Here is a 25909-nt window from a genome sequence, read left to right as displayed (position 1 = left end):
AGGCACCCAAAAGTTTTTTCAGCATAATTGTGAATCTGTATTATCAATAATAGAATTTCCATAATTTCTCTGGGCAATCTGGTCCACCCTTTGACCACCCTTATTATGAAAACTAAATGGAATTAAATTTTCCTTTGCTTTAACTTGCTTCTTTTCTCTCTCATACTCTAGCTGTGCACCTCTGGTGCTCTTTCTAAAGCAGTTAGCCCTCATTACTTGCTAGAACATAGTATGGATTCATGCTCAATTTGTTGTCCATCAGGACCCCCAGATCCTTTTATGCAAAGCTGTTATCTAGTCAGTCATCTTCAAGTCTTTACTCTCACATGGCCCATTGCTATGCATCATGAAGTTTCTGCCTTTTGAGATCACTTTGAGTGGAAAAAAACTGATACACTCAATACAGAACTGGGTAGAAAATCCTCCTGCTTGTTTTTGCCTTCTATTTGATTGTCCTAATGACACAAAGAAAAATCTTTCCCTGACATGGAGTTAATTTATAGAGATGATAAATTAACTACATACTTCCTCCCCTTTACTAAGACAGACATTGTGTCTGGAAATAATCAAACAAAATGCTACTGCACATGCCTCTATAAAATAATAGATGCAATTAAAAATAACTCTGACTAGAAAGAATGGAAAGTTATAAATAACTTAGTCACTTCAATGTGAATCGGTAGGTCAAAAACGAAAACCTAGATAAGAATCTCCTTTTTTTGTCATCATACAATATGTTATTCAATGCTTACAATTCCACTAGTAAATCTTGTAACCATGGTTAACATAATTATGTGCTTATGAAACAAAAGGGTATGCTTCTTATTAGTAGAAACAAAATCTGTCTGTTAAAAGAAAATTAACAATATTTACGTTAAACATTGCTTTCTCAGAGGTGTTCTGACTCAGTGTCACGTGTCTACCAGATATACCTAGTCAGTCTAATTTGAGCAACAGTTTCCAAAAATACAGTAAATATTTGGTAAAGTGTACTGCCAAAACAGTTACTCACTAAATTCTGCAGTAGAGTCTGGAAGTCATGGCAGTGGTATCGTTGCACTGGCATGAAACTAAACGACAGATCTGCTGTATGACTGTCAGAGCTGAAGGGAGAATGATTTTTAAAATGTGCCTTTGAGAGAATTTAATTCATTGCTTCTTCAGGTTCATGGAAGTCTATTAAGGAACCATTCCTTATCAAGGTTACTGCCTTATTGAGTCTATGTGGTCAAATTTGCTCACAAGAATATTTTTAGGGAAATCAACTGCCTTTATCACATCTAGAAAAGCTGAGAATTTGAGTCAAATAGATGCATGTGATCTACAAAAGTAGCAGTAAATGAAACACTCTCAAACCACTGTCTAGCTCTGAGGCCAACTAGAACAATAAAATATGCTTCCTGAAGAGTTTGGTCATTGCTAATTTCTGTGTATTTCCATACCTGGGAGTAATTTGGAAAAGTGCTAGTTTTATTAGTCAAAGCTATTTCAAGGACTGTTAGGACAGTCAGGATAGTCAACTAAGGGTCCAGTTGTCCAAGAGTTTTCTCTGTTACTGTTTAATCCATGTTTTTGGATACTTCTCAAATAGAGATTAGTAATGAGTACTATCCCTTGGTGTGATGCAGCCTACAAACTGGAGGGAATGGATGCCATCCAGAGGGACCTTTACAGGCTTGAGAGGTGGGCCTACACATGCAGCTCAAAAAGGCCAAGTGCAATGTTCTGCACATGGGTTACACTAATTACCACTAACCACAGAGCATGCATGATGAACAGATTGAGAGCAGACCTGCAGAGAAGGACTTGGAGATACATTAGTGAATGAAAAATTAGCCGTGGGATGGCAGTGTTTGCTCAGAACTGTATTCCAGGCTGCATCAAAAAAAGTGTAACCAGCATGTCAAGGAAGGTGATTCACCATTGTCTACTCCAGCCTGCTGAGATTCCACCAGAAGTGCTGCATCCAGCTCTGGAGTCCTCAGTACAGGAGAGACATTGACCTGGTCTGGAGAGAGCCGCAAAAATAATCAGAGGTGGAGCGGCGCTCCTATGAGGAAAGGCTAAGAGAATTGTGATTGTTCTTGCAATTCTGCAGAGGGTGATGATTTTAAAGAAGGCAAATTTAGACTACATATGAGGATGAAATTTTTTGTGATGAGAGTGGTAAGACACTGGTTTGTCAGAGAAGTTGTGGATGTCCCATTGTTGGAAGTTGTTCAAGGTCAGGTTGGACATGGCTCTGAGCAACTTGATCTACTGGACAATGTCCCTGTCCAAAGCAGATGGGATGGACTAAATGATCTTTAAAGTTCTATTGGAAATCAAGCAATTCTATGATTCTATGATATTGTTATGGAAATCAAGATTGGCAAAATCACTGGTAGGATTTTCTTAACTGGAATTTTAGACTTTGCCCAGATATATTTCAGGTTGATGTGAGGAGTTCACTGGGAGGAGAGGATATGAGAGGCAAGATAATCCCAGCACAAACATGTTCTTGCCAACAAGATTCACCCTCACAGGGTCTGAACACAGCAAGATCCTAGCAACAGGCTCCATCAACAAGGCCAAGTGGTGGACCAGGTTTAGAGTCCATCCATGGAGTCCAGTCAGGAGAAAAAAGACAGGGTCAGAGACAGGGCTGGAGACAAGGCTACAAGACAGGTCCAAAGTCTGTCTGGGAGACAGGACCAGAGACAGAGCTGGAGGAAGACACACCTTAATATTGCCCATGCAGTGACCAAAGCCTGACCTGAAATGGACAGCAAAGATCCATGGGCACAGAGTGTGGGTGAAAGTCCCGCTGGGAGTCCCAGGGCAATTAATTTGTGTAGATTATTTTTTTTATGCTAATTATCTTTCAAGAGTCAAAGTTTAATCAAAAGTCACCTGATTTGCAAGAAATAATCAGTATGGCTATATGCCTGAGTAATACAGATAATGAAATAAGGTTCATGGATATATTTTTTCACAAATCATATGCATCCAGAGCTCATCAACTTTCATGGAAATGTTAATAGAAAAATTTTCACCTTATCTGCTGTTACTGTGACATTTAATTTTTTAAAATACATCTGTGCAAGCTCAGATACATAGAATAAGAAAGAGGGAAGGAAGGCAATTTTACTGTTTGGAACAGCACATTTTTTTAATTTCCTCTAAAAGAGCAATTTTTTTTTTCTTGCTTGCTAAGCGAATGAAATCTTTGACCAATACTGCATTTGCTCCTAAAAATTCCCATAGAAATCGTCTGTCCGCCAAAAAAAAAAACCCAGACCAAAAAATAAAACCAAAAAACACTAAACACACAAAAAACCAAAAAATAAAACCAAAAAAAAACCAAACACACAAAAAACCAACAATTTTCCTTTCCCCCTCAGCACATCCTCATTTTTTTTAAATACTCCAGTACATGGTGATGGACTTTAATAAAGACTAGACAGACACAACACTGGTCTCAGCCACCTGAACACTATGTCTGAAAGAAGAAACGGACAAGAATGGATGATATACCAAGCACTGAATTACAGTCTAGTGACTGAAACATTTAATATCTGTTTTCTAATGGCTTGGATAGAATTGCACACAAATTGGCTCTGTCTGCCAATTTATTTTTTTCTCCCTTCTATCTTTATTGATAATATAAGAGAGCAAGAGGTAATTTTCATTAATAGCTAATTGCTGAGCAATAATAACTTCTGGAAGGGTGGGCTAGGGCTACCCTGTCTCTTCACAGCAAGAAATAAAGGAGCAGAAGAACACTGAGCACCTCATTTGCACTCTAATAGAAGACAGGGAGTCTTATTGACAAGAAACTAGCACAAAGCTTCAAGGTATGAGACAAGGTTGCATCAAGTCCTGGAAAAGATAGAGTGTGGAAGAAGGTAAACAAAGCACCTGAGAGTAGAGATCAGAGGAAATGGAGGGACAAAAAGAGCTTCTGTGACCTCTTCTCTCCTCTGTGTCTTGTAAAAGCCTTTAAGCCCTGTTGAATTTGTAAGAGTATTTCATCTTCCCAGATTACCAAAGAGATTACAATGTACTATTTATACTAAGGCAGTACACTGAAACCCCAGTCAAAGATCATGAGCCCTGCCATGCAAAATACTGCATAAAATAATAATAATCCATATTTGGAGGCTAAATAGTCAAGACCACAGACAGGAAAAAATTGCAGTAGATATAACTGAGACTTTCTATGCTTTTAGATTTCATCTCAAAATCTTACACATTCTCAGTTATGTTCGGAGAGGAACAAAACATTATATCTGATATGCCACCTTCAGAATATAGCTATTACAAACAAAATATAAAAATAAAATATAAAATGCACTAAATACATTTTAATAAAATATTAAACTTACTTTAAAAATATCATTCCCACCCAGAAAGCATACTCATCTGGTTTTGCTTTTTCAAATGCAGAAACACAGCTTTCAACGTTTTCAAAAAAAGGAATTCCAGTACTGCAAGCCTCCATATGACCATGGGTGGTTCAGGCAAACTGAAATTCATGCTTGTGGTTTGCCATTTTCAAAGCCACATCCTATTACTTAATAGACTCTACTAGTCCTTTATAAAGATTTTCCCCCTCTTTAATTTGCTTAATAGCAAGAAAAGAAAACAAAACAAAGATTAAGAGGCAATTTGCTATGTGGTGCATAGCCAGGTTAATAAAGATAACTCCTGCTGGTAGCATGTTCTTAGTGAGTAATGCACTTCATTTACTTCAATAGCCTCGAAAAAGAAAATTACTGTGCTTATTAGTGCTTGCTATCCACTAGTTACAACACATAAATTCACCCAGGAGATGCACCTTAGAAAAACTATGTCCTACCACAAGCAAAAAATCTCAGCACATTAGTGAAAGAAACCCAGTATCAACCCTCTGCAGAGTCTCCAGAAATCCTTCATTACTGTAGGAGCACCAGGGATGTACCAAAATGATACTCATGGCAATAAACTCCAATCGCATTTAGATGAAGTAAAACAAGGCCAATGCTAGGCCTTACAAAAAATCCCAGTTTAAACACAGTTCCAAGTACATTTTATGGAGAGGCTAATACATTTCCTTAGTTGTTTTCATCTAATCATTGCAGTACCTGAAATGGTAAACAGGTAGAATGCATCTAATATATTTATTAAGCCTGACTGAAAATACATTAATGTGTTAAAAAATAAAATACTTTTCTTAGCACTTATGTTCCTCTGCTTAAGCCTTTTTTTTCAGAGCCTTTTACTTCTACTTCTTGGACTTGAGTTTCTGAAATGACTACATTGAGAACCTGCAAATTAAATAGAAAGGTGATGGTGTGCTGTCTGTACCAAAATGGATTAAACTTGCTGTAATCTTTGCTGAGATGAATTTTCCCAGAGCCTTTAAAATCTATCTGATCTGCAGGATGCAGTTACCCCTGCTATTTAATTTCACTCACTCTGCATGGCAATCAAGTAGGTAGCCTGAAATTAAAAAGTAGTGAATTCAGAAGTTCTTCATTGAAGAATAAATGAAGTGAGGAAAGGATAAGGATGTCATTATACAGACAGAAATGCAAGATTTTTTTACCCTTGCATTGTTTCAAATCATCTAATATTCATACATATTTATTGCTAACGGTATCAATGGAAGAAATTGGGGGTTTTTGAATATGTAACAAAGTAAGGGTATTATTTGTCATAATTTGCTGCTGATTGATTTCTTTTGTTAAAGGCAATTTCGTGCATTTTGTGTAAATCCTCCATTCACTTAGTATTTTTTAAAGTAAGAAACATTTTTGTAAAGGGAGAAATTATAATTTATTCAAAATTTTATCTCTGCTATTATATGTTGAGTCATTTTCAGGGAAAAAAGCAAAGCAATGAGCATTGTGACACATACACTACTATGTGTAATATAAAATATTTATATTTAAATTGCATTTGTAGTTAAATAGCATTTGCACCAAACATTTGCAAATATATCAAGGCTTTTATTGATAAATCTAAGAGTCATATAAATCTAAAACATAATGCTCATAATTTAGTAAAAGAAAACTAATTATTACTTCATGACAAATGTAAGTCCTCATGCCTATGTTTAATCTTGTCCAACATATTTTATTGAAACACCCCATCTCCAGTTATTTACTCTTTTTCCAAATCTTAGCAATTTAGGATGAAAACATCCCATGTTGTACAGCCCAATAGAGGAGCAGAGGAAACAGTGGCAGGTGGAGATATGAAGGTCAGATGAGTGGTCAAACACATCTGGCAGCCCAGTTTTATTCAGTACCCTGGGTAAAGGATACCCAGGAGGAGAAGTGCGATGAGCAGGGTCTGCAGGGAGCACACCTGCTTTGCTGCTGCACTTGGAAAGGAATGTGTCAGGGTCTTGTAGAAGGGGAAAGGATGACCTTAAATAGCAGTGATTGGAAGTCATCTCAGAGGAATAGGTTCTTTCTCTCCGAGTTTCTGTGTGATCCTGGGAAAGGTACATGTAGTCAGCTCCTACACAGGTTTCTGTACAACAGTTTACTCTAGATTTGCAACAAAGATGGTCACACCAAGGTGATTTTATATAATTAGCATGGGCAACAATGGAAGTTTGAGAACACGCCCTTAATTATAGAATTAACTGACATTCTTAGTCATCATACAATTATTACCCTTATACCAAATCCTTTTTGTTTGGAAAAAAAAATTTAAAAGGAAAATATTAAAATGTGCATATGGACAAAAAGTGAGATAAAAGAGAAGGGCCCTTAAATTTTACACCATGTTCAAAATGCATAGGACAAATTGTACCAAAAGAGATTTACATTGAGGAAAAAGAAATTGTAAAATGAAGCTAGTGAAGCACAGAAATAAATTCTTTAGGAAAATTATGGAATAGACATGACTAGCCAAGACATATTTAAGAAAAAGTTAGATAAGAATATTTCAGGTGTACCTCATCCTGCTTTGAGCTGTGAGGACAGGATATCTCAAATGTCTCTAGAGCCTTATGGTTGTATGATTATTTTAGAGACTCTATAAAGACAGATGACAAACAAAAGCATGTATTGGAAATTAAGTTTTTCAATTTTGAGACTTTTTTCCTTCCTTTGAAAACATTCACAGTGGGAAATTTTATGGCATTTTTATTTTAGTTTTTAATTCCCTGCATATTAAGAAAAACTGGAAGATAGAAAATAGGAAGTGTTTGCATTGTGCTCATGAACTCTGGACAAAGATGTATTTTGATTAAATTATTTTACATAATCATAAATTAAAGGCTTATGTAAATAAGATATGTGTTTGTATTTAAATGCTAAAATGTTAAACATTCCTATAAATGGCAGATACCCCAGTCAGATTTAATTACTTACAGATAAGAAAGCCCCAATGACACAACAGCACCATATAAGGAAATAAATGAGAATTACTTCTTTAGATTATTATACCTTTACTCTAAAGCAATTCGTATTAGAAATTATTCTGTCCTTATTTCTCACATCATAATAAATAGTGCAATTAAAAAACAGTATATCACCTGTTACCTTAAGGAAAGGTGATTTTTTCATAGCTAATTGATTCTTTCAACACCCCTACTACTTTCTTCCTACTTCTTTTATAGTCCCTACTGCAGAATTTTTAATTAAAATAAAATCTTATTCACATTTTAATCTGGTACCTCAGTGAGTGTTCCATGTGTTCAGCATTGAGACAGACATCTCCTTAGAGAGTACTGTAAAGAAGATTAGAGGATTCACAGATTGTTGTGACTAAATAACTAGGAGGATTGTCAGAGAAGCTGCTGTGAAACAAAATTTAGCTAAAAAGCAGGAATCTCTGCAGCCTAGATTATGAGATTTCAGTCTGCATTGCATCAAGAAGTTTATTCTGAGTTCAATACCAGTGGATAAATATGAAAGATAGTGCCTTACGCGAGCGCTGTTGCTTCCATATCTGTTTTGCTTTATGAACACAACATGAGGTCTGGGAAATGGATGATCTATGCATTTTTTTTCAAGAACATTTGCTTAGGGCGCAAACAAGCATGATCTCTGTACAAAGATTCTGAACTAAGGGAAAGTCATGAATTCCAATGGAAAGATTTTCTTATATGTTTTCTGCATGAAGTTCATAAATGCCTATGGCCCGTACTTGCTTATACATACATTAAACCAAAACCGACACAAGTATTATGGTATCTCTATGTTTAAATAAATGAAACATGTAATAAAATATATAGTAAGACAAAGGAACATCAGTTTAAAATAAAATTGTGTTGTGAAGAACAACTCAATCCTAAAATGAAGTTAAATAAAAATGTGATTTATTCTGTTTTATTGCAAAGTCAAGATAATGCCAGTATTTAAAAAATGCAGCAAATAGAAAGGACATAATCTTCTGTATCAGTAAAGGTGATCCCACCTGATCACCACTTTCCCTTGCTAGGATTGGTTCAGATTTGATGTTAGGAAAAAAAGTTATCAGTGAAAGAGTGGAAAAGCTTTGGAATAAAATGCCCAGGCAAGCGTCTGAATGTGGTACTTGTTTTAGGGATAACTATGATGGTCCTGAGTTGACTGTTGGACTAGATGATCTTGAAGTTCTCTTCCAACTTTGATGATTCTGTGATTAAAGGAAAAGATGATGGGTCAGAGGAAGACACTTGTTTCAAGACAGTTAAGGAAAATTACAATTTAATTAAGAGCTTTTTGAAAGTCCATGGAATCTGATGTGTGAACAGCTTGTTCCAGGACTTTAAGATAATCTATGTATCTTAGAAACTTACTTTCTTAGCACTTGAGCTGTTAAGATATTTGGAAGAAGAAGTAGATGGTAAATATACAGGTTAAGTCACTTATCCACTTCCCAAACCTTTATATATTTCAGGTTTGTTTGCTGAGAAGGATTTCATGTCTGACTGCATACATTCTTTTGCTTTCTTGGGAATCACAGCCTACAACAGTCTTCATGATCTTAACTAATATAATCTTGAAGTCTATCACACCTCTTTCACCTGCTCCGCACTCATAATGAAAGCTCCCTAAAATTCTGGTAATTAAAGGCTTGGAAACTTTCTTCATACATTTAACTCATGATAATTCACTGTTCCTCTATCCACATTTATTCTTCTCACAATACTTTTTCTCAGTTCAAATACCTATTTTCCCATGATTCAGCACCAAAATTTGATCTCATAGACAGTGATCTTATTATGTCTCAATCTGGTTTTTTGTCCTTTTCAAAGTCATGTTCCCAGTAACCTTGACCAATCTAAGAGACTTTGTCGTGTCTTAGACTATGGGAATGCATCTTTTGAGTATAGTTGGTCAGAATAATTTTCACATTGAGCTATATTCCAATGGTAATATTTACTTCCTTGGCAGTATGTAATATGCATTCTACAGTTATATTTGCACCGGTATTTTTCATAGGCAGATTATGTATGGCTTGTAGGCAACTTCCCTTTGTCTAAACACTTGGACATTTATCCTTTTTTCACCTGCAAGTGATGATGTCAGCCTTTACAAACGAAAGTCTTACAATTGGATTCTAAGTACGTGTCTGTAGTATGGGGCATTAGATTTGTCCTCATTTCTATTACTTGGACTAAATAACTCAAATTTTCCTGCACAGGAATCCTTCCTACTTTTTAATCTTCCAAATCCAATGTCCTATTAAACATTATTAGTACATTACTACATTTTGTAGCAAAATCATGAAGGGGACTATTAAAGCTCACTCCTAGAATCCTGTCAGCATCCTGTGCAAATAAAGGAGAAAAATAGTCTCTCTTCACAGGCAATTCAGAGCAGAAACCTGTCTCAGTCATTCTCAACCTCTCCTCAGGGAAGCCTTCTTTGGACTATAAAGACAGTATAATTAAAATAGGGGAATTTAGCTTTTTGGAATACCTCTATTGCTGTATCAAGCAAGTGACTGATATGTTGGATTTTTTCTATTACTAGTTTTCCTAGTAATTTATGATGACCGATCTTAGGCTTGGAACTCAGGGCTTCTATAGCATTACTCACACTGGGATTGTCAGCAAAAATTGAGGATGTATTTTTGAATCAATCCATTTCATGATGCCTGGGATAACATTTTTCTGTCTCTCTAAAATCTTTCTCATCTGTGCCATCATGTTTTGTGTATTATCATATCCTTCTGAAAACTGATTATCTGAATCAGAGATTCTCCCTAATTTATTCAGAAAAGATTTTTTTTTCAAGACAGAGATTGTAAATGCAATCATAAATCACAACATCAGAGCTCAATAAAAGCATTGAAAGCTCTATTGCAGACCCAAGAACTGTATTTCAGTGTAATTAGGAGAAAGTTTCTTAGGTGCTGCAAAAAATAGGGTTATAACTGAAATCAGCAAAAAGTATTATGGATATTTTCCAGGCAGCATACATTTATGAAATACATTTTCTCAGGGGTCACCTGGTAGATTAAACATGAAATTGAACTCAGGTATTCATGGCCAGAAACAGAGAGGAATTAAAACCCTAGATTGCAACTTAGAAACGGGCAAGACTTCTGAGCTATTGCATTTCTTATCACTGTTTATTTGAACTCTTAACACAGAAAACTTTTAAGCCACAGTTCTTAACAGCTGTTGCATACATTAGTATACTCAATACAGTATTTCCATAGCCTGTCTCAAGGTGATATTCTTTAATTATGCTATAGGTGTCTAAATCTTCTCTTGTGGCTTGGGGAGAATAAAGGCATCGCAATTTTATCACTGAACAAACAAGTTTAAATCTACAAGTTACAAAAATAAAATCTAGACGTGAAAAATATCAGAAAACTACATTATTATTATACTTCTCACATTACATATATTGCTATCATTAAACAAAATATGTTTGAGATAGCAGCAAGGCTGTGTGTATAGTACATGAGTTGCCATCCTGATTTTCATTTCCTAGGCCACATTAAGTTACTTGTACAGGGAATAAGCATTTCCAGTCTGTAAAGGACTACACGGAGAGTAAGTAATATAGACCTGGGCCTACTGTAACATATTGCACACAGGTCAAAGATAAAATGCAACGGAAGGAGTCAAGTTTAATAAAAAGTAATTTAGTGAAGTTTAAATGCCCAGGCAATTTAAAGTGCACCCCTACAAAAAGTTCATATACAATAAACATCCTCAAATTAGCAGTGTTCAACATGCAGTCGCTTCCATCTGTATTAACCAAAGAAAATTTAAAGTAAGCATTTTGTTACAAGAAAATAATGGAGTAGGGGTAATGCAAGCCAAATGAGAAGTAGGGCAAGGAAAATCAATTTCCCATCAACTGCAGGGCAAATAACTTTAAACTAAGTCGCATAGATTCTAATCAGTACCAAATGGAAACATGGCTCCCCTGTGCTACATTGTGCCAAATTCATGATAGAGGAGGCTTTAACTTTTGTTGGAAAATCTGTGAAATAAGAGGAGAATCTCAAGTAATTTGCAGCTTATTCCTAGAAAGAGGTTAGTAGGGGCCTTTGGCATGACACTTGTGGTAAGGGTACCTAACTATAAAGTAGGTAACAACAGGACCAAACACAGCAACAGCAAAGACTAAGAATTATTTTAAATTCTTTGCATAGAAGCAAAAAAAAAAAATTGTGAGATGTTAACTCAAAAACAGAAAGGACGTCATTACATTGCAGATGGCCTGAGCAAAGAGACAATGTGACACAAAAGGAACTGCCATGAAATTACAAAATGTATCAGAACTGTTTTGATTAGTCTCCTGTCTGAGGAGTTTTAAGAAATAGACAATATACAAGGCTTAAAATAGAGGAATGACAAGCATATACTTCCATATACTTTTGCTTCTGCTTCTAAGTGGAGCATATCTCCACTTTATCCAATGGTTTTATTGCTGAAGGATTTTTATATACTTAAATTATACTTCCTTGGGCACTGTGATTTGTGTTGTGTCTCCAGAAAACTGCTTCTCAAAAAGCTAGACACATCCCACTGACACTCTCCTTTTTTAGCTACAGCTCCTTCTGTTAGAAATTTCAAAGTAGGTTTAGGTCTTGAGGAGACATGGTGTTTATTCAAAGAGCACTTTGCAGTGGTGTTCATTTCTTCCTAAGGTACTGTCATACCACTTTTCCCCTACTCACATTTGGGAAGATTTTCTCGAGAATCTGGGCATTTCAAGCATATGTCACTTTTCATCTGCTGCTACTCTTGCTGCAGCCACATCCCTGTGGTACTTGTGAGAGTTGAAAAACTGTTAAGAAAGAAAGAAACATTTCCTTCTGTAGTTCCTATATTGGGCATAGCTTTCAGAATTTCAGTACAGGGTGGCAACTGTGACCTGTGGCAACTGGGAGGAGACCTCAAGCTGCCTTGTGTCAGTCACAGCCATTTCCAACCATCTCTGACATCCATGCATCACATCAGCTGAGAAGGGCTGAGTCAAGGATACAGAAAGAGAATCCCATGTCCTGATCTCTACACAGGGGAAGTCCAAATGTGTGGCCCAGCTGCCAGCTGAGTTACACTCAGAAACAATCCCAGTCTGCAAAATCAGACAGTAGCAAATAATCAAGGATTAAATTTCAAGTAAGAATAAGCACTGAAGTGTTGATCAAGAATCACTTTCACCTGGATGTTATATTTGACTGCCCAGCATGCATAAAACCTAATGAAAACATTAGTTTCGGTGCAGAGTATGAGTCTGCAGGTGTTTGAAAATCAATAGTTCTCAGGTTTGAACAAATGCTGTGAGTGCTGCAATATCAGCTTACTGTTACTATGACCCTGAGCAAACTCTTAGCAGAAAAAGAAGAAACCTCAGCAAGAAGACCAGTATTTTGTTTCCACTGAAAACAGACACAATTGTTTTCTACCTCATGTAAGCCATAACAAACCATAAAAATCATAGATGAAATAAATTTTCCCAACATTAGAAAGTGAAGAGTAAGCTTAAGTCCGTCCTCCTCTACCTTCACTTCCTGTCATCACTAGGATATTGCCATATCACAACGAGCACATTTTTATACATAGATGTGAAGAGGATGCCTTAGTGAATATGTCAAGAAAACTCTAGGCCTTACACAGCCACAGTAGAACTTGGTGAAAAGTAGCAGTGGGAAGCCATTAATGCAGCAGGTTAAACAAGGTACCCTGACCTCTGCTTGAAAGAACACACAGACTGCTGCTGATGTGAGCAGGAGGCAAGAGCAGGTAACTTGGGTTTCCACTTAGCAAGAATGAAGTGATACGAATAAACACTGTGCTCACTAAAGATCCAATCTCAATGTCTGAATTCAGTTCAGAAATAGAATTACCACTGTTTCCTCCCATTGATTTCCAGCACATTAAGCCTTTTTCCCCCTTTTGTTTTCACCAGTGCACAGAAGCCAGCACGTCCAGGTCCCCAAACAAATGAGTATGCTGATGCCCAGCTTCAAGAGATTGTCAAGAAATTGCGTGAAAGGGCAAATGTCTATAAGGAAAAGCTGAATGACCCAGTGATATCTTCACCTGAAGCAAGTCCTCCAACTTGTAAGTGCCTCTAGAAATAGCTGTGCATTTGCTCATTTTAAAACTGAAAATAATTTTGTAGTAACAGAAAACACTGTGATAATATTTTTGTAGGTATAGTGTGTTTATCCACTGGAAAGGATCACTTTGTGCCCTATGAAGTCACTTTATCCCTATTTCTGTACCATAAGCCAGAATCTCTAAGTACAACCTCCCTTTGAATGACATCACTGAAGAATTTGGGGAAAAAGCTTATAGAGACAGTATCTAGAATCATTCATGTCAATAAGTTTTCTGTATTTTGAAATAGCTCCCAGAGATGTTTATTCATGAAGATGAATCTGAAACATATGAAGAAACACATATCTTATGAGTGGATGTTAGTCACTTTGATATGAGATCTTCTGTGTAAATAAAGTAAATAAACTTTTAGTCTTGATAGAAATCTGGACACACTGAAGTCTTTAAGTCCATGATTTAAATAGAGCAAACTCCACTGATATTAATCAGTCATTGACTTTTGACAAAATATGAAATATAAATCAAGTTTTCTCCTCTTCAAAGGAAAGTTTGACTTTCATTTTCCTTTCCACAAAGAAATGAGTGTGGTGGGTTTATGTTCTGGCACTTTTTAGTAGCTGTTCATTGTGTAAGTGATTTTTAAAAAGCTGTAAAAATGGTCCCTGAAGAATAATAAACTATATCAACTGATAAAGGATTTTTTTTTTCTAAATTGTATATTTGCTGATCTACATATTTTGTTCTCTTTGTAGAACTTATGACCTTTATTTCCTAACCTATTATAGATCCAGTTTGTCATTTTACTGCTAAGACTGTGTATCCTAGTCAGAGGTAAAGCCATCAGAATTAATAGGACACATATGCAAACAAGATTATCCAGCTCAAAGATGGAAGAACTGGGTTCAAAGGAGTGCTTCAAGACTTTTATAAGCGTAGAAATGTAAAAAAACCATAGGCTTCCCACTAGTTTCACCTGCTGCATCTTGCATATCAGGTCTCAGGAGAGGGGAGAGATCAGCTCATGACACAGCTGTCTTTTCTTATCTCCACCCTCACTGCATTCATTCTTTGCAACAGTCACATAAAGAGAAATTCCCAGTTGTGTTAATGAATGCTAAATTATGAATTAACAATTTTCTTGTCAGTTTTATAAAATGTGTAAGTTGTAAGCAATGTCCAGGGAAATTCAGCAATATAGATATTGTATATATCTATATACACTCTGTAACCTAAGTTCAGGATAGCGGATGTACATGTTTATACCAGTGGTGATTTTATTCTTCAAGTGGTTTTCTATGTATTTAATATAATGAATTTAGTCACTGCCCAGTGTTTTTAGAAGATATTTTAACATGATGAAGCTTATCTTCACGTTAAAACAGGGTGAATTAATTGAGCCATTATTAAAATGCCTATGTTTTTGGTAATCTATGTGTCTAGCACCAAAGAAGCCTCCACCCCCAGGAAAGGATGAAAAAAAAGATGAAAAAAAAGATGAAAAAAAAGAAGAAAAGAAAGAGGAGGCAGAAGCAAAGCCAGAGGAGGATCATTACTGTGATATGCTGTGCTGTAAATTCAAAAAACCTCCACTGAAAAAATACATGGAGTATATGAAGCTACCAGATACCATTGACTCATACACAGGTAAATTTAAAGCTGTGTAATAGAATGGGGTAAAGTCATATAGAAGTGACCTGGTATTACATGGTGGCTTACACAGGCTCACACTTGTGAGGTGCTGTAAGAGACACATTCCAGTTTGCAACTCCCAGGAACACAGAGGTCCTGTCGTAAACAACATTATTCCAAACAGGGAAAAGTGACATCAGTTTTAAAGACAGTATGCAAAAAAGTGTAATTCAAACTGACAAGAATTAGAACCCAAGTCTTTTGTTTCTTGATCTGGAATTTGTACCATTCATTAGGGCCAAACGTGGAATTTGCAGGCAACCCCAACATGGGAAGAGATGAGAATCTTGACTCCATGTTTCAGAAGGCTGATCTATTATTTTGTGATATATATTATATTAAAAGAAAATGATATATTAAAACTATACTAAAAGAATAGAAGAAAGGATTTCATCAGAAGGCTGAAAAGGAATAGAAAAGAATGATAATAAAATCTTGTGACTGACCAGAGAGTCTGAGACAGCTAGACTGTGATTGGCCATTAATTAAAAGAACCACATGAGACCAATCAAAGATGCAGCAGTTGCATTCCACAGCAGTAGATAATTATTGTTTACATTTCTTTTCTGAGGCCTCAGCTTCTCAGGAGAAAATATCCCAGCAAAAGGATTTTTCATAAAATATGTCCGTGACAGCCAAATAATTATTTTGTCAGTTGTAATATACATGAGCAAGATGCAATATCTTATATGCAATAATTATATTTGATCATATAAGTTTCTTCAGGTGCACTGAATATGCTCTCTTTTTTGAAAATTGCTTGTGTGACTCCTCTTTCCAAGCTGTATCACTTCAGCAGCATTCCAGTTGCAAAAGGGAGAACGGTAGGTTTGTCCGGGCTGAAGCATTCCCAGAAGCTGCAGCACAATGAACGTGTCTAAAAAATGGTAACAGGCTCCAAGTTCACAGCTCTCTGTTCAATGTTCTTCCTTTCAGACCGCCGTTACGTGGCGTGGCTGATGCTTGTGACAATTGCCTACAACTGGAACTGCTGGTTCATTCCCCTGCGCTACGTGTTCCCGTACCAAACCCCCAGCAACACCATATACTGGTTTGCCATTGATGTCATCTGTGACATCTGCTACCTGTGCGACTTGATCATTTTCCAGCCCCGAGTGAGATTCATCAAAGGGGGAGATATAATAGTAAGTATTAGAAGTGGGACTTCCATGAGCAGTAGTTGTGTGTTAGAGTATAGAAATTCATCCAAGCTGACACTTCTTTTTTATCACTATGCCAAATCTATGTAACTTTTTTTATCTGCCAAAGGGTACATGTATTTTTCATCACTGACCTTCCATTCTAGACTGGCGTTCCATTATCCTATGTGGGAAGAAACATATCCATTACCTGAATTCTTAAAAATTTAAAAAAACTCAAGATTTCAGATTTGAAAGTAAGAGATGAGAACAGCTGAAACAGGCATACAGCTCTAAACAGATTCCCCACTTGAATCAGTGGTCATATGTACTCATGCGCATATATATATGTATATATCTGTTTGTATGTTTTTGTGAAACTTTCACCTATTTGCCTTGTACCAGAATCACAGCTGAAGACAGGGCATATTCTGCTAGGGTTGGACAGGATATGCATGCTTTGTGACAGATATTGACATGGTGGTTTTAATTTTTTCCAAAATCAGAACAAACCTCTGTAATTTTCGGATACTTTGAAAATAACTTATTTGAGATAATCTCTTTTGGAGAAATAAGTATGTTCAATTTTGATTCTCGCTACAATTTTTGTGTTATCTTTTTATAGAGAAATGTAAAACAAAATTTTAAACAAGTATCTGAAAGTTTGCCTTTAATCTACCAAAGGGTATCTAGAATGTTAACTTTTCTTTATTCTTCCCTGATTTTGATTCTCTGACATCTTATAGAAAAAAGATACCTAATTCAGAAAAAAAAAAGATTTTGATTACTTCAACCTGACTTTACTGGGCCAAACAGACAGAAAATTCAAAATTATATATCCTCAAACCTAATTTGGAACTAGCTTTACCTCCGTGCTTTTACAAAAAAAATTATACATTGTACATATACAATATTACTGATACCTTTACAGACCAAGCTGTGCAAATATCATTTCAATAAGTATTAAATGCAGTGCAGTGGAATGTATTTTTCCACACTAAGACATTCAGTAACTAGATTTGCCTAACACAAAACTCAATTTTATGAACAAAGTTAAAACTCTAAACTATGAAGCTCAGTTTGTATTTCCCTTGAAGTTGTTTCTACAATTCACAGATTTTAATGCACAGAAACCATCTCCTGCCTGATCTCTTGCACTTAGTTTAATGTTTAAAGTGATAATAGTGAAAGTTGGAATGGAAATATGATTAAGATCTTAAAGCTATTTTTAGAGTTTCCGATAATAGTGAAAGTTGGAATGGAAATATTAAGATCTTAAAGCTATTTTTAAAGTTTCCCTGATATAAATACAGAAAATACAATAATAGATAAATTTCTTTTATACTTGTGATTATCCTTTCTTATTATATTAGCATCAGTTCCTGTGAAGAACAATTTAAAAATAAAAAGCTAATCATTACTAATGAATGCAGTGTTGATTATTGTAATGCTAGTAATGCTAGCATGTTAATGTTAGCTTTCAAGGAGCTAATTTTGTACAGCACCATTTGAAACACTCTTTGAGTTTTTTCTTGGAATCACCGCAGATAAATGCATTTTTTGCCATGAAATTGAAGGGGGTTGGGTTGAACATGAAGTCATACAGATGTCTTGAGAGGGAAGTTTTGTGGAAAAAATGTAATGTACTTTTCTAGACCAACACCCAGATTGGAAAAAATCAGACAAACCCCAACTTTCATTTTTTCAAGTGAAACTAACAAAATCTGATCTAATGTAAGCTGTACTAATAACAGTACTACTTCTCAGAAATGCATACAGATATTTCTTTATTCATACTTTTAGACCATCATTAATTTAACTGTCATCACCACTACTGTGCTGTGGAGTAGCAGAGGCTCATCCTTGACATTTTGATCTTGACTGTGCCTCTTTCTCCTTTCATTATCACTGTAGTCAGACAGAGCAGAAACAGAGAAATTCTACCGCAGCTCTGTGAAGTTTCGGGTGAGTAGAACCTGTGTTACAGGTGCCAATATGAACTTCTGGTTGTTCACAGGATTTTTTTTTCATTCAATGAAAATCACTTCACTGTTGGTTTAAGAATATCACCAGAAAACATTGGTTCAATGGCATATAGTGTAATGACGTATCATGAAACAATGTCTCACCAGCTGCAGACTGACATCCTCATAAACAGTGTTTAACTGGAAGAGAGAATATTTATAAATGCAATTTTAAATATTATTTTGGAATTGTAATAAATTAATAAAATAGCATTTGATTAGTTTTTGAGAGTTCATCCCAGCACACACTAAAGACAATAGCACCATTTGCCAGAGATTTGTTTAAAAAAACTAAAACTCCTGAAGAGAGATGATCACTCTTCTGTAAACTCTTTTGAAGTACCTCATTGTAATGAACATTTCATCACTCACAGGAGTCAAAAATTCAAACTAAGATTTTTTTATGCTCATGGCACTTTATAAAAGCAGAGATACCTTTGATTTAGGAAAATTCTTAATGTTTCTCCTAAATGTTGGAGTCATTTGTCAGTGGAAGATAGGTAGTTCACTGAATTCCTGATGAACTTACAGCTCTGCTACTATGAGCATACATCTCAGTCATTGCTCTCTCCTCTTCTCTATTTTTGCACCTGCATTGTTCAGAGTTATTCTTATTCCCAGTGACTGTGGTATCATTACTTAAATACTTGATATTAAGCTATCCAAGAGTGCAGGATACACACCATACAGTCAAAGTGGATTTGTAGGGGTCTATTTTAAGTTCACACTTGAGGTATGTTTAGGGCTCTTGATTTCTGAAAAAACTAATGCGAGTTTTCTCATGACACGCAAGATATAGATATAACGTGGGAATTTGTCATATGATTAAGTACTAATTAGCAGTTACTGATATTAATGCACTTTTGACTAAATTTTCCCTCCTCTTAGACATATGTCTGAGAGAGGGAAAGAAAGAGAGACCATAAGAGGCTGTTTCTCTTAATCAGTTTTTTGGTTTGCTTTGCACACTGTTCAGATATTAATTGCTTCTTACCTGCATGGAATAAAAGGTCAGAGCTGCAGGCTGGCTGCTGCCAACACAATTTACACCCCTCAGAGCAAAGGCATTTCTGATTCAGCAAGATGAAGCCCAGAGTTCCACATCCCTCTCTTACTTCCAAGCAATAACAGCAACAAAGCAAGGTATCCCAAGATCTTTAAAAAGGAAAAGATAAATTTGCCACGGCTTTCCTTCTCTATCTTAGAAAAGAATAAAGATACACATAAAAAGAGTAATCGCATTGTTGATGGATTGCCGGGAGATGTTGAAAACCTTAGTGGTATGGGAAGAAGCAGCATAAAAATTTGATAGAAGAAAAAGAACCACAAACCAACCAACCAACCAAAAAAAAAAAACCAAACAAAAAAAACCCCCAACAACAACAACAATAACTAAACAAACAAACAAACAAAAAAAAACAACCCAGCCAAATTTATTATCCTATGATGAATACAAATCTGTTGTTTGGAACACATGCCTTCTGCAGGTTGCAAGCAAGAAATCTAGCTCATTGTGCTCCCTCAAATTGCTTTAGGCAGCCTTGTTTTAAAAGCTTTCAAGAAGGACCTTTAAGAAGTGCTTTTAAGAAGTGTTTTAAAGGACTTTTAAGAAGTGCTTGTATAGTGGTCTCCCCACCTGCACTCATCAGCTCCATGCCAAACATTTTAGTCTGATCAGAACTACAACTGAAAAAAACAGAATGTATTAATAATCAAACATATGACATACTGTTAATAATCCACATGAAACAGATTAAAATCTCAGGCACAGGGGACTCAAAAGTAGGGCAGAGCCAAGCTGTTGGTGTTTTCAAGGAGATAATCTTACCTGCCAGTACCTAGGAAGTTACATGCTTAGCATGCTGACTCTTCAAATATCATCACAGTCATGATTCAGTCTAAGCAGGCTTTTGACAGCAAATAAGTACATTATGATTACTATGAAATTTAAATTGACCTCTCTGCTCTTTAACAGCTTGATGTGATATCAGTGTTTCCATTTGACATTTTATACTTCTTCTTTGGATTTAATCCAGCACTTCGAGCAAACAGGATGCTAAAGGTAAGATCTGTGTTAGTGATGGATTGCTAACCATGCCTAGATGTTTTTGCAATGCAACAGAAATTTTTTTATAATATTTAGGAATATGAAATTTAGAAACTGTAAAATATCTTCAGGCTAAGGTACAACATAACTTAATAAAGAAACAAAAAATACGGGTCATATTCTAGCCAAATTAAGTCCTTATTTTCTTATTTTTCTTCTGACCTTATTATTTCCTAATATTAAAATTTTTTTTTTTGATTAAAGCTATTTTTCACATTTTTTAAATTAGATTAATCTCAAATTACCTGTTTAGTTTTCAGAGATCAAAAAAAAAATCACTAACTAATGCCAATGTAGTTGGCATTAGTTCCCTTGTGTTGCTTATGTCAGGTGTTGAAAAACATAGGAGGTAATTTTGAGGACAAAAACTATACACAGAAAGCTATCAAGCACAAACCTACTTTTGTTATCGACTCCAAAAACCTTGGAGTTGTGTAATGAAAGGTCTGAGAAGGGATTGGAACATGGGCCACTGTGTGGCTAAATGCATTTCTCTGCACACAGGCAACATGTTGACAAAGAATTGGCTTTCATTTAAAGCTGGGGGAATACAGAACTCTGACAATAAAACAAAGGTGTTCTTCATTTTGGTATTCAATAAAACTTCAAAAATTCCTTAAATCAGAACCAAAATAATATGAAAGAATGAAAACTTAAATAGTACCTTGTATTAGGCAACCAGCTGTGTACTGAACAAAAACAAAGGAAAAAGCTACATGCGATCACTGATTGATCAACGGTGATTGATCTCTGAATGATCAACTGCAAATACTAAACAGGAAGAATTTGATACACCTGTCATTGATGCAGAGTATCCTCTAGTATGTGGCTGTTGATACATATGATCACTTACAGGAAAGTTACTGGAATTTCAGGAAGAGAAAAAATGTATGTAATTCACTGTGATCATGTTGCCTAAGCAATTATATACGTATGAGAAAGTAGAAGTTGTTCACCTGAAGTACTCTGACCCAAACAGCAAGGTTATTTCTGTAATCACTCAACACCCAGAAAAACACTTGGCTCAAATTTATCTTTGTTTTTCAGCTCATATTTTTGTTAAATGTTTGTCATGGTTTAGGAATAGTGTTCTCCAATTTAGTACTCCCGCTAAAACTTCATGCCTGGTCCCTCTCCACCTTCAACTGGAGGCACAAAAGGCAATGATCACAGGTTGAGATAACAATTTACTGGAAACAGCAATGAGACAAGAAAATGAACACTAACAACAACATTGATAATGACAGAGGGTGTAAGAAAAGAAGTGATTCTCATGGAAAAACTCCCCAAGAATAAACAAAACCAGACAGCTCCCTCTGCTAGATTTTCTCGACAGAAAGGAACACCTTTCTTCCCTAGAAGAAACAGTCCCTTTATCCCACTCCCAGCAATGACCTGAGATTGTATAGAATAACATGAATGTTATCCATGCCTCTCCCAGCTACTGCAAAAATTAACCCTGTCCTGGCCAGAACCAATATTTATACAAAGTTTGATTGCTGAAAAATCCATTTTCAAAATGTGTATGTGAATTAATGCCAGTACTATTACTTAAAAAAATGTGTACTGAAAAATAATGATTAGATTACTTTCATTTGTTTTCCATTCAGCATAACACATTCTTTGAGTTTAATGATCGTTTGGAAGCTATTATGGAAAAAGCATACATCTACAGGTATGTGCTGATAAAACTCAAGTAGCATGCAAAGCTTGGCACAGAATGCATTTCAAATGATTTCATGAGTTGTCAGTTAAGCATTGGGTGAAACATGATACATCCTTAAATGTTCCATTTAAAGGTTTTTTTTAAATATCTGCCTTTATGGTAGTCATTAAAATTTTATATATATAAGGCCTCAGGTATGTATGAAATCTAGCTCAGTTCAGCTGGCCTGGTTCTGGCAAAATTTTCACCAAACTGAGGCTTCTGCCAAAATTTAATTGATCAGAAGTTTCAGAAAGTTTCTTTACTGAAAGAGCTAAAGAACACTTTCTTTAGGTTGCTAATAGTGATTCCAAATCCCCAGAAGCTGTTTATTTGTACTTAATAGGAGTTATGAGCCTGGGCCTGTGTCAACATTTTTCTTCAAACATGCTCTCCCCGTGAACCTGGCATGTACAGAAACTTGATCCCCCACTGCACTGACTGCAGCTGGAATGAGGATCAATTCAGCGCAGTTCACAAATAGTGATTGTAACTGTAGTCTGCTGAACTGTGTTCTCACCTTCTGCATTGACAGAAAGAATTTTGGATCCAACTCAAGTAGTCCAGGGACATAGCTATGGAAAGATTCACAGGCCCCTCAGCTGCTAGTGATGCTGCTAAGGTCCAAGGAACCCATCTGCTTCATTATCATTACTGTCAATGTCATCAGCACTGGTTTATCTTGCATAATTCCTACACCAACAAATCCTTTTCCCTATCCCAATTTTGGGGCATGTATTGTTCCTGTCTGCTGGTGCTGTAGAAATATGTTGGTTACCATTTTATTTCATTTCAGAGATTATTGCACTTTAACGGCACACTTGATACTAATACATTCCAATGAGATATTTTATGAGATTTAAGAACAAGCTAAAGTTCAAAAGGAGGTTCAAATATCTGCTCTTTCATTTTTTCATGTACCTATGAAATAAAAAAAAACTTAAAAGTTTGAAAGTTCTACTAGAATAGTTTTGATATGCTGACCTTCACAAAAATTTACCTCTCTTTTTGCTTGTGGAAGATTCTGTTGTGGTTTGATTCAGGTTTTCTTTGGTTTGGTTTGGTTTTTGATTTTTTAAAAATTATTTTTGTTCAAGAGAGGACTGAATTACCACAAGATGAAGAAATTTCTTGTCAGTTCCTGAATCTCTGCCCTCTTCAGTTTCTAATTTCATTTTTTTTTTAAATGGGCCTTCATCTGCTTATGGTGTTTAAGTTGTTCTAATATTGATAAGCTTTAAAATTAATTTGTTTTAAATTAATTATTTTCCATATTATATTCTTTGCTTTTTGGAGTCATAATTCAATATTTTTTCCGTATTTCCTATAACATTTGCAGCGAGTATTGAGAGATACAGTATATATAATATAGATAATATATAATAATATAGACAATTCTGAATCAAGTGATTAGTTTTTATATAACAATACTGTTGTAAGTACATGGATTTCAAAGAAATGGGAACAAATTTAAAACTCATTTTCACTCAAATAAAGTTTTTCAAGGCACAGAGTTTCACACTATTACGAAAATATGGAATGGGAGATGAAGATTCAAAGTTGTAAAGGGGATGTGTATATTCTCAAGCTAGACCAGCTTTGAAGGATGCGATATTTATTTACATGTTGAAAACAGGAAAGGTGCTCATTTTGAAAGGCTAAGACACACACAGCAAGATCTCACTGGTCCTGTAAAATGTATGTAGTAGCAGAGCCAGCTACTCTGCCCTGTCAGAGAGTTTTTTTAGCATGATATTGGTTAAGAACCACAACTGTGTTTGCTGCTTGTGTCTTTGCTTCCTAGCCAAAGGCCCACTCAGATTTTCAGTATTAAATCACTTGCAGAATGTAAACTACAGAATCTAAATATTTCAAAGTGAATCTATTTTCTGATTCATACTTCAGAAAACACCGACTCACGATTTGCTCATTGACAAATGGAAGACAGAGGTAGTTTTACAGAAGAGTACAAACAGGAGCTAAAAAATCTTTAAAACCCCAGTCTTTTTGTGCAAACTACTGCATTTAATTTTAATGTGGCAATCAAGCTTTTGTCTGAGATTGGTATAACCACACTTTGAGCAATAAGGCACCAATTAACTAGATAATATCAAATTAAGCTTCTGCACCAAGGGGGATTCCTTCCTTAAACTAATTCGTTTGAGTTTGTAGAAATAGAGCTAGCATGAGTTACTTACATCTTCTCATTGTGATATATTCAACATATGTCTGGAGAAATATAACACAGCAGAGGTTTCTGGAATCTTCACTCAGACCTCAGGAGTCTGCTTTCATGGATTCAAACTCAAACAGAAGACCTAGCATGGACAATATTGCAACATTACAAGATCACAACAGCTCTCCGCTGTTCTCTGTAACTTGCAATCCTAAACAGAGCTGTCCTGGAAGCACACCAACTTTTAAACAGAGAAATAGCATTCATTTGTGAGCATCATAAAGAAGAACAACATAATTAGGTAGATTATCTAATGGCAGGGAAAGGCCAAGGAGGGCATAAAAAGTTACCTGAAGAAGCAGCAAAGGAGTGCTTCATGAAGTAACCACAGAGATATTAGCTCCCATTACCTTTGTTTATAGATCCAACTTAGTTAGATCTTATTAAATTCTCATAAAAGCACCTAATCAGTTATTCTGTACTGTATAATGCATTGAATTCTAGCTGTAGCAGATAAACTCATTAACTACCAGTCTGTGTTTAGGCAAGTCCTGCCCTTTTCCTGCTTATTTATCCCCTACTTGTATGAATATTTCAATAGCTAAATCCAGGAGACGTTTCTTTTGATCCCAATGCTCTGAACAGAGGTTATACAATGAGAGCATTATTGTATTAAACAGAAAGCTGCTTGGTGCTTAATCATTGGTATTCTTCAAAGCACTGGCCACAAGCATAAGAACTAGGATTAAGAATGATATAACTCCTGCTGTAGCAACTAAATCATACTGTTTAGAGGATCTACTGCAGGTTTTATACTACAGGTCTTGTAAAGCAGCTCGTTTTCTGACCTCAGACATTTCTTGGCTTTGGTTCACAAATTCAGAGCCTATCTTGGATAGAGTTTGGGAAACACATTATTTTTTACCCTGCACCCTCATTAGTATAGCTTCAAATTTCTGGAATTATTCATAGCCATTTAAAGAAGTGGACTATAAACTACTCAGGGAGCCATAATTTAAAAATTACCCCATGTCAAATATTCTAGGGAAGATATTTATTTGACCTGGGACAGATGTGAGAGATGGGTAACTGCCAGCTATTTTTTCATAGACTCAATACAGGTGGGGAACTACTTAGCATAGGCTTAACATTAACCTTGTTAATCCAAAAAGTAATGGGTTCTATATTAAAAAAAAAAAAAAAGAAAAAATTTATGTTGTTTTACAGGAATCTGTTTACTTTTATAGGGTCATTCGAACAACTGGATACTTGCTGTTTATCTTGCACATTAATGCATGCCTGTATTATTGGGCTTCAGACTATGAAGGAATTGGCAGCACTAGATGGGTGTATGATGGCGAAGGAAACATGTAAGTCCTTTTCTTTTGCAAGAGATTTTTTTTATTTTGCTCATTCCTGCCTCCCCATCCTTCTCCCATGCCACTGCTTACTTTTTAAGTGCTTGGATAGCAAATTTTCAGTATCGTGACTGCTGATAAGCAGCTTTCAATACTATTTGGAGGGCAGGTGCAGTGAATAATCAGTTCACCACTTTCAGCTTTTATAGGTTT

General features: G+C 35.7%; 1 protein-coding gene across 1 annotated transcript in view; it reads left to right on the top strand.

Annotated features, from left to right (window-relative positions):
• CNGB3 (cyclic nucleotide gated channel subunit beta 3) overlaps window positions 1-25909 on the top strand; it is a 58395-nt gene that overhangs the window by 11218 nt on the left and 21268 nt on the right. The window contains exons 4-10 of the mRNA XM_031058503.1: window positions 13344-13498; window positions 14939-15142; window positions 16124-16336; window positions 18245-18291; window positions 20326-20412; window positions 22068-22132; window positions 25586-25708. Of these exons, the coding sequence (XP_030914363.1) occupies window positions 13344-13498; window positions 14939-15142; window positions 16124-16336; window positions 18245-18291; window positions 20326-20412; window positions 22068-22132; window positions 25586-25708 (894 nt within the window). The remainder of the gene's footprint in view (window positions 1-13343; window positions 13499-14938; window positions 15143-16123; window positions 16337-18244; window positions 18292-20325; window positions 20413-22067; window positions 22133-25585; window positions 25709-25909) is intronic.

Source organism: Geospiza fortis, unplaced genomic scaffold (genome assembly GCF_000277835.1).
Source record: "Geospiza fortis unplaced genomic scaffold, GeoFor_1.0 scaffold7, whole genome shotgun sequence".
NCBI lineage: Eukaryota > Metazoa > Chordata > Aves > Passeriformes > Thraupidae > Geospiza > Geospiza fortis.
The sequence above is the reverse complement of the archived record's forward strand: the minus strand, read 5'-3'. Positions and strand labels throughout refer to the sequence as shown.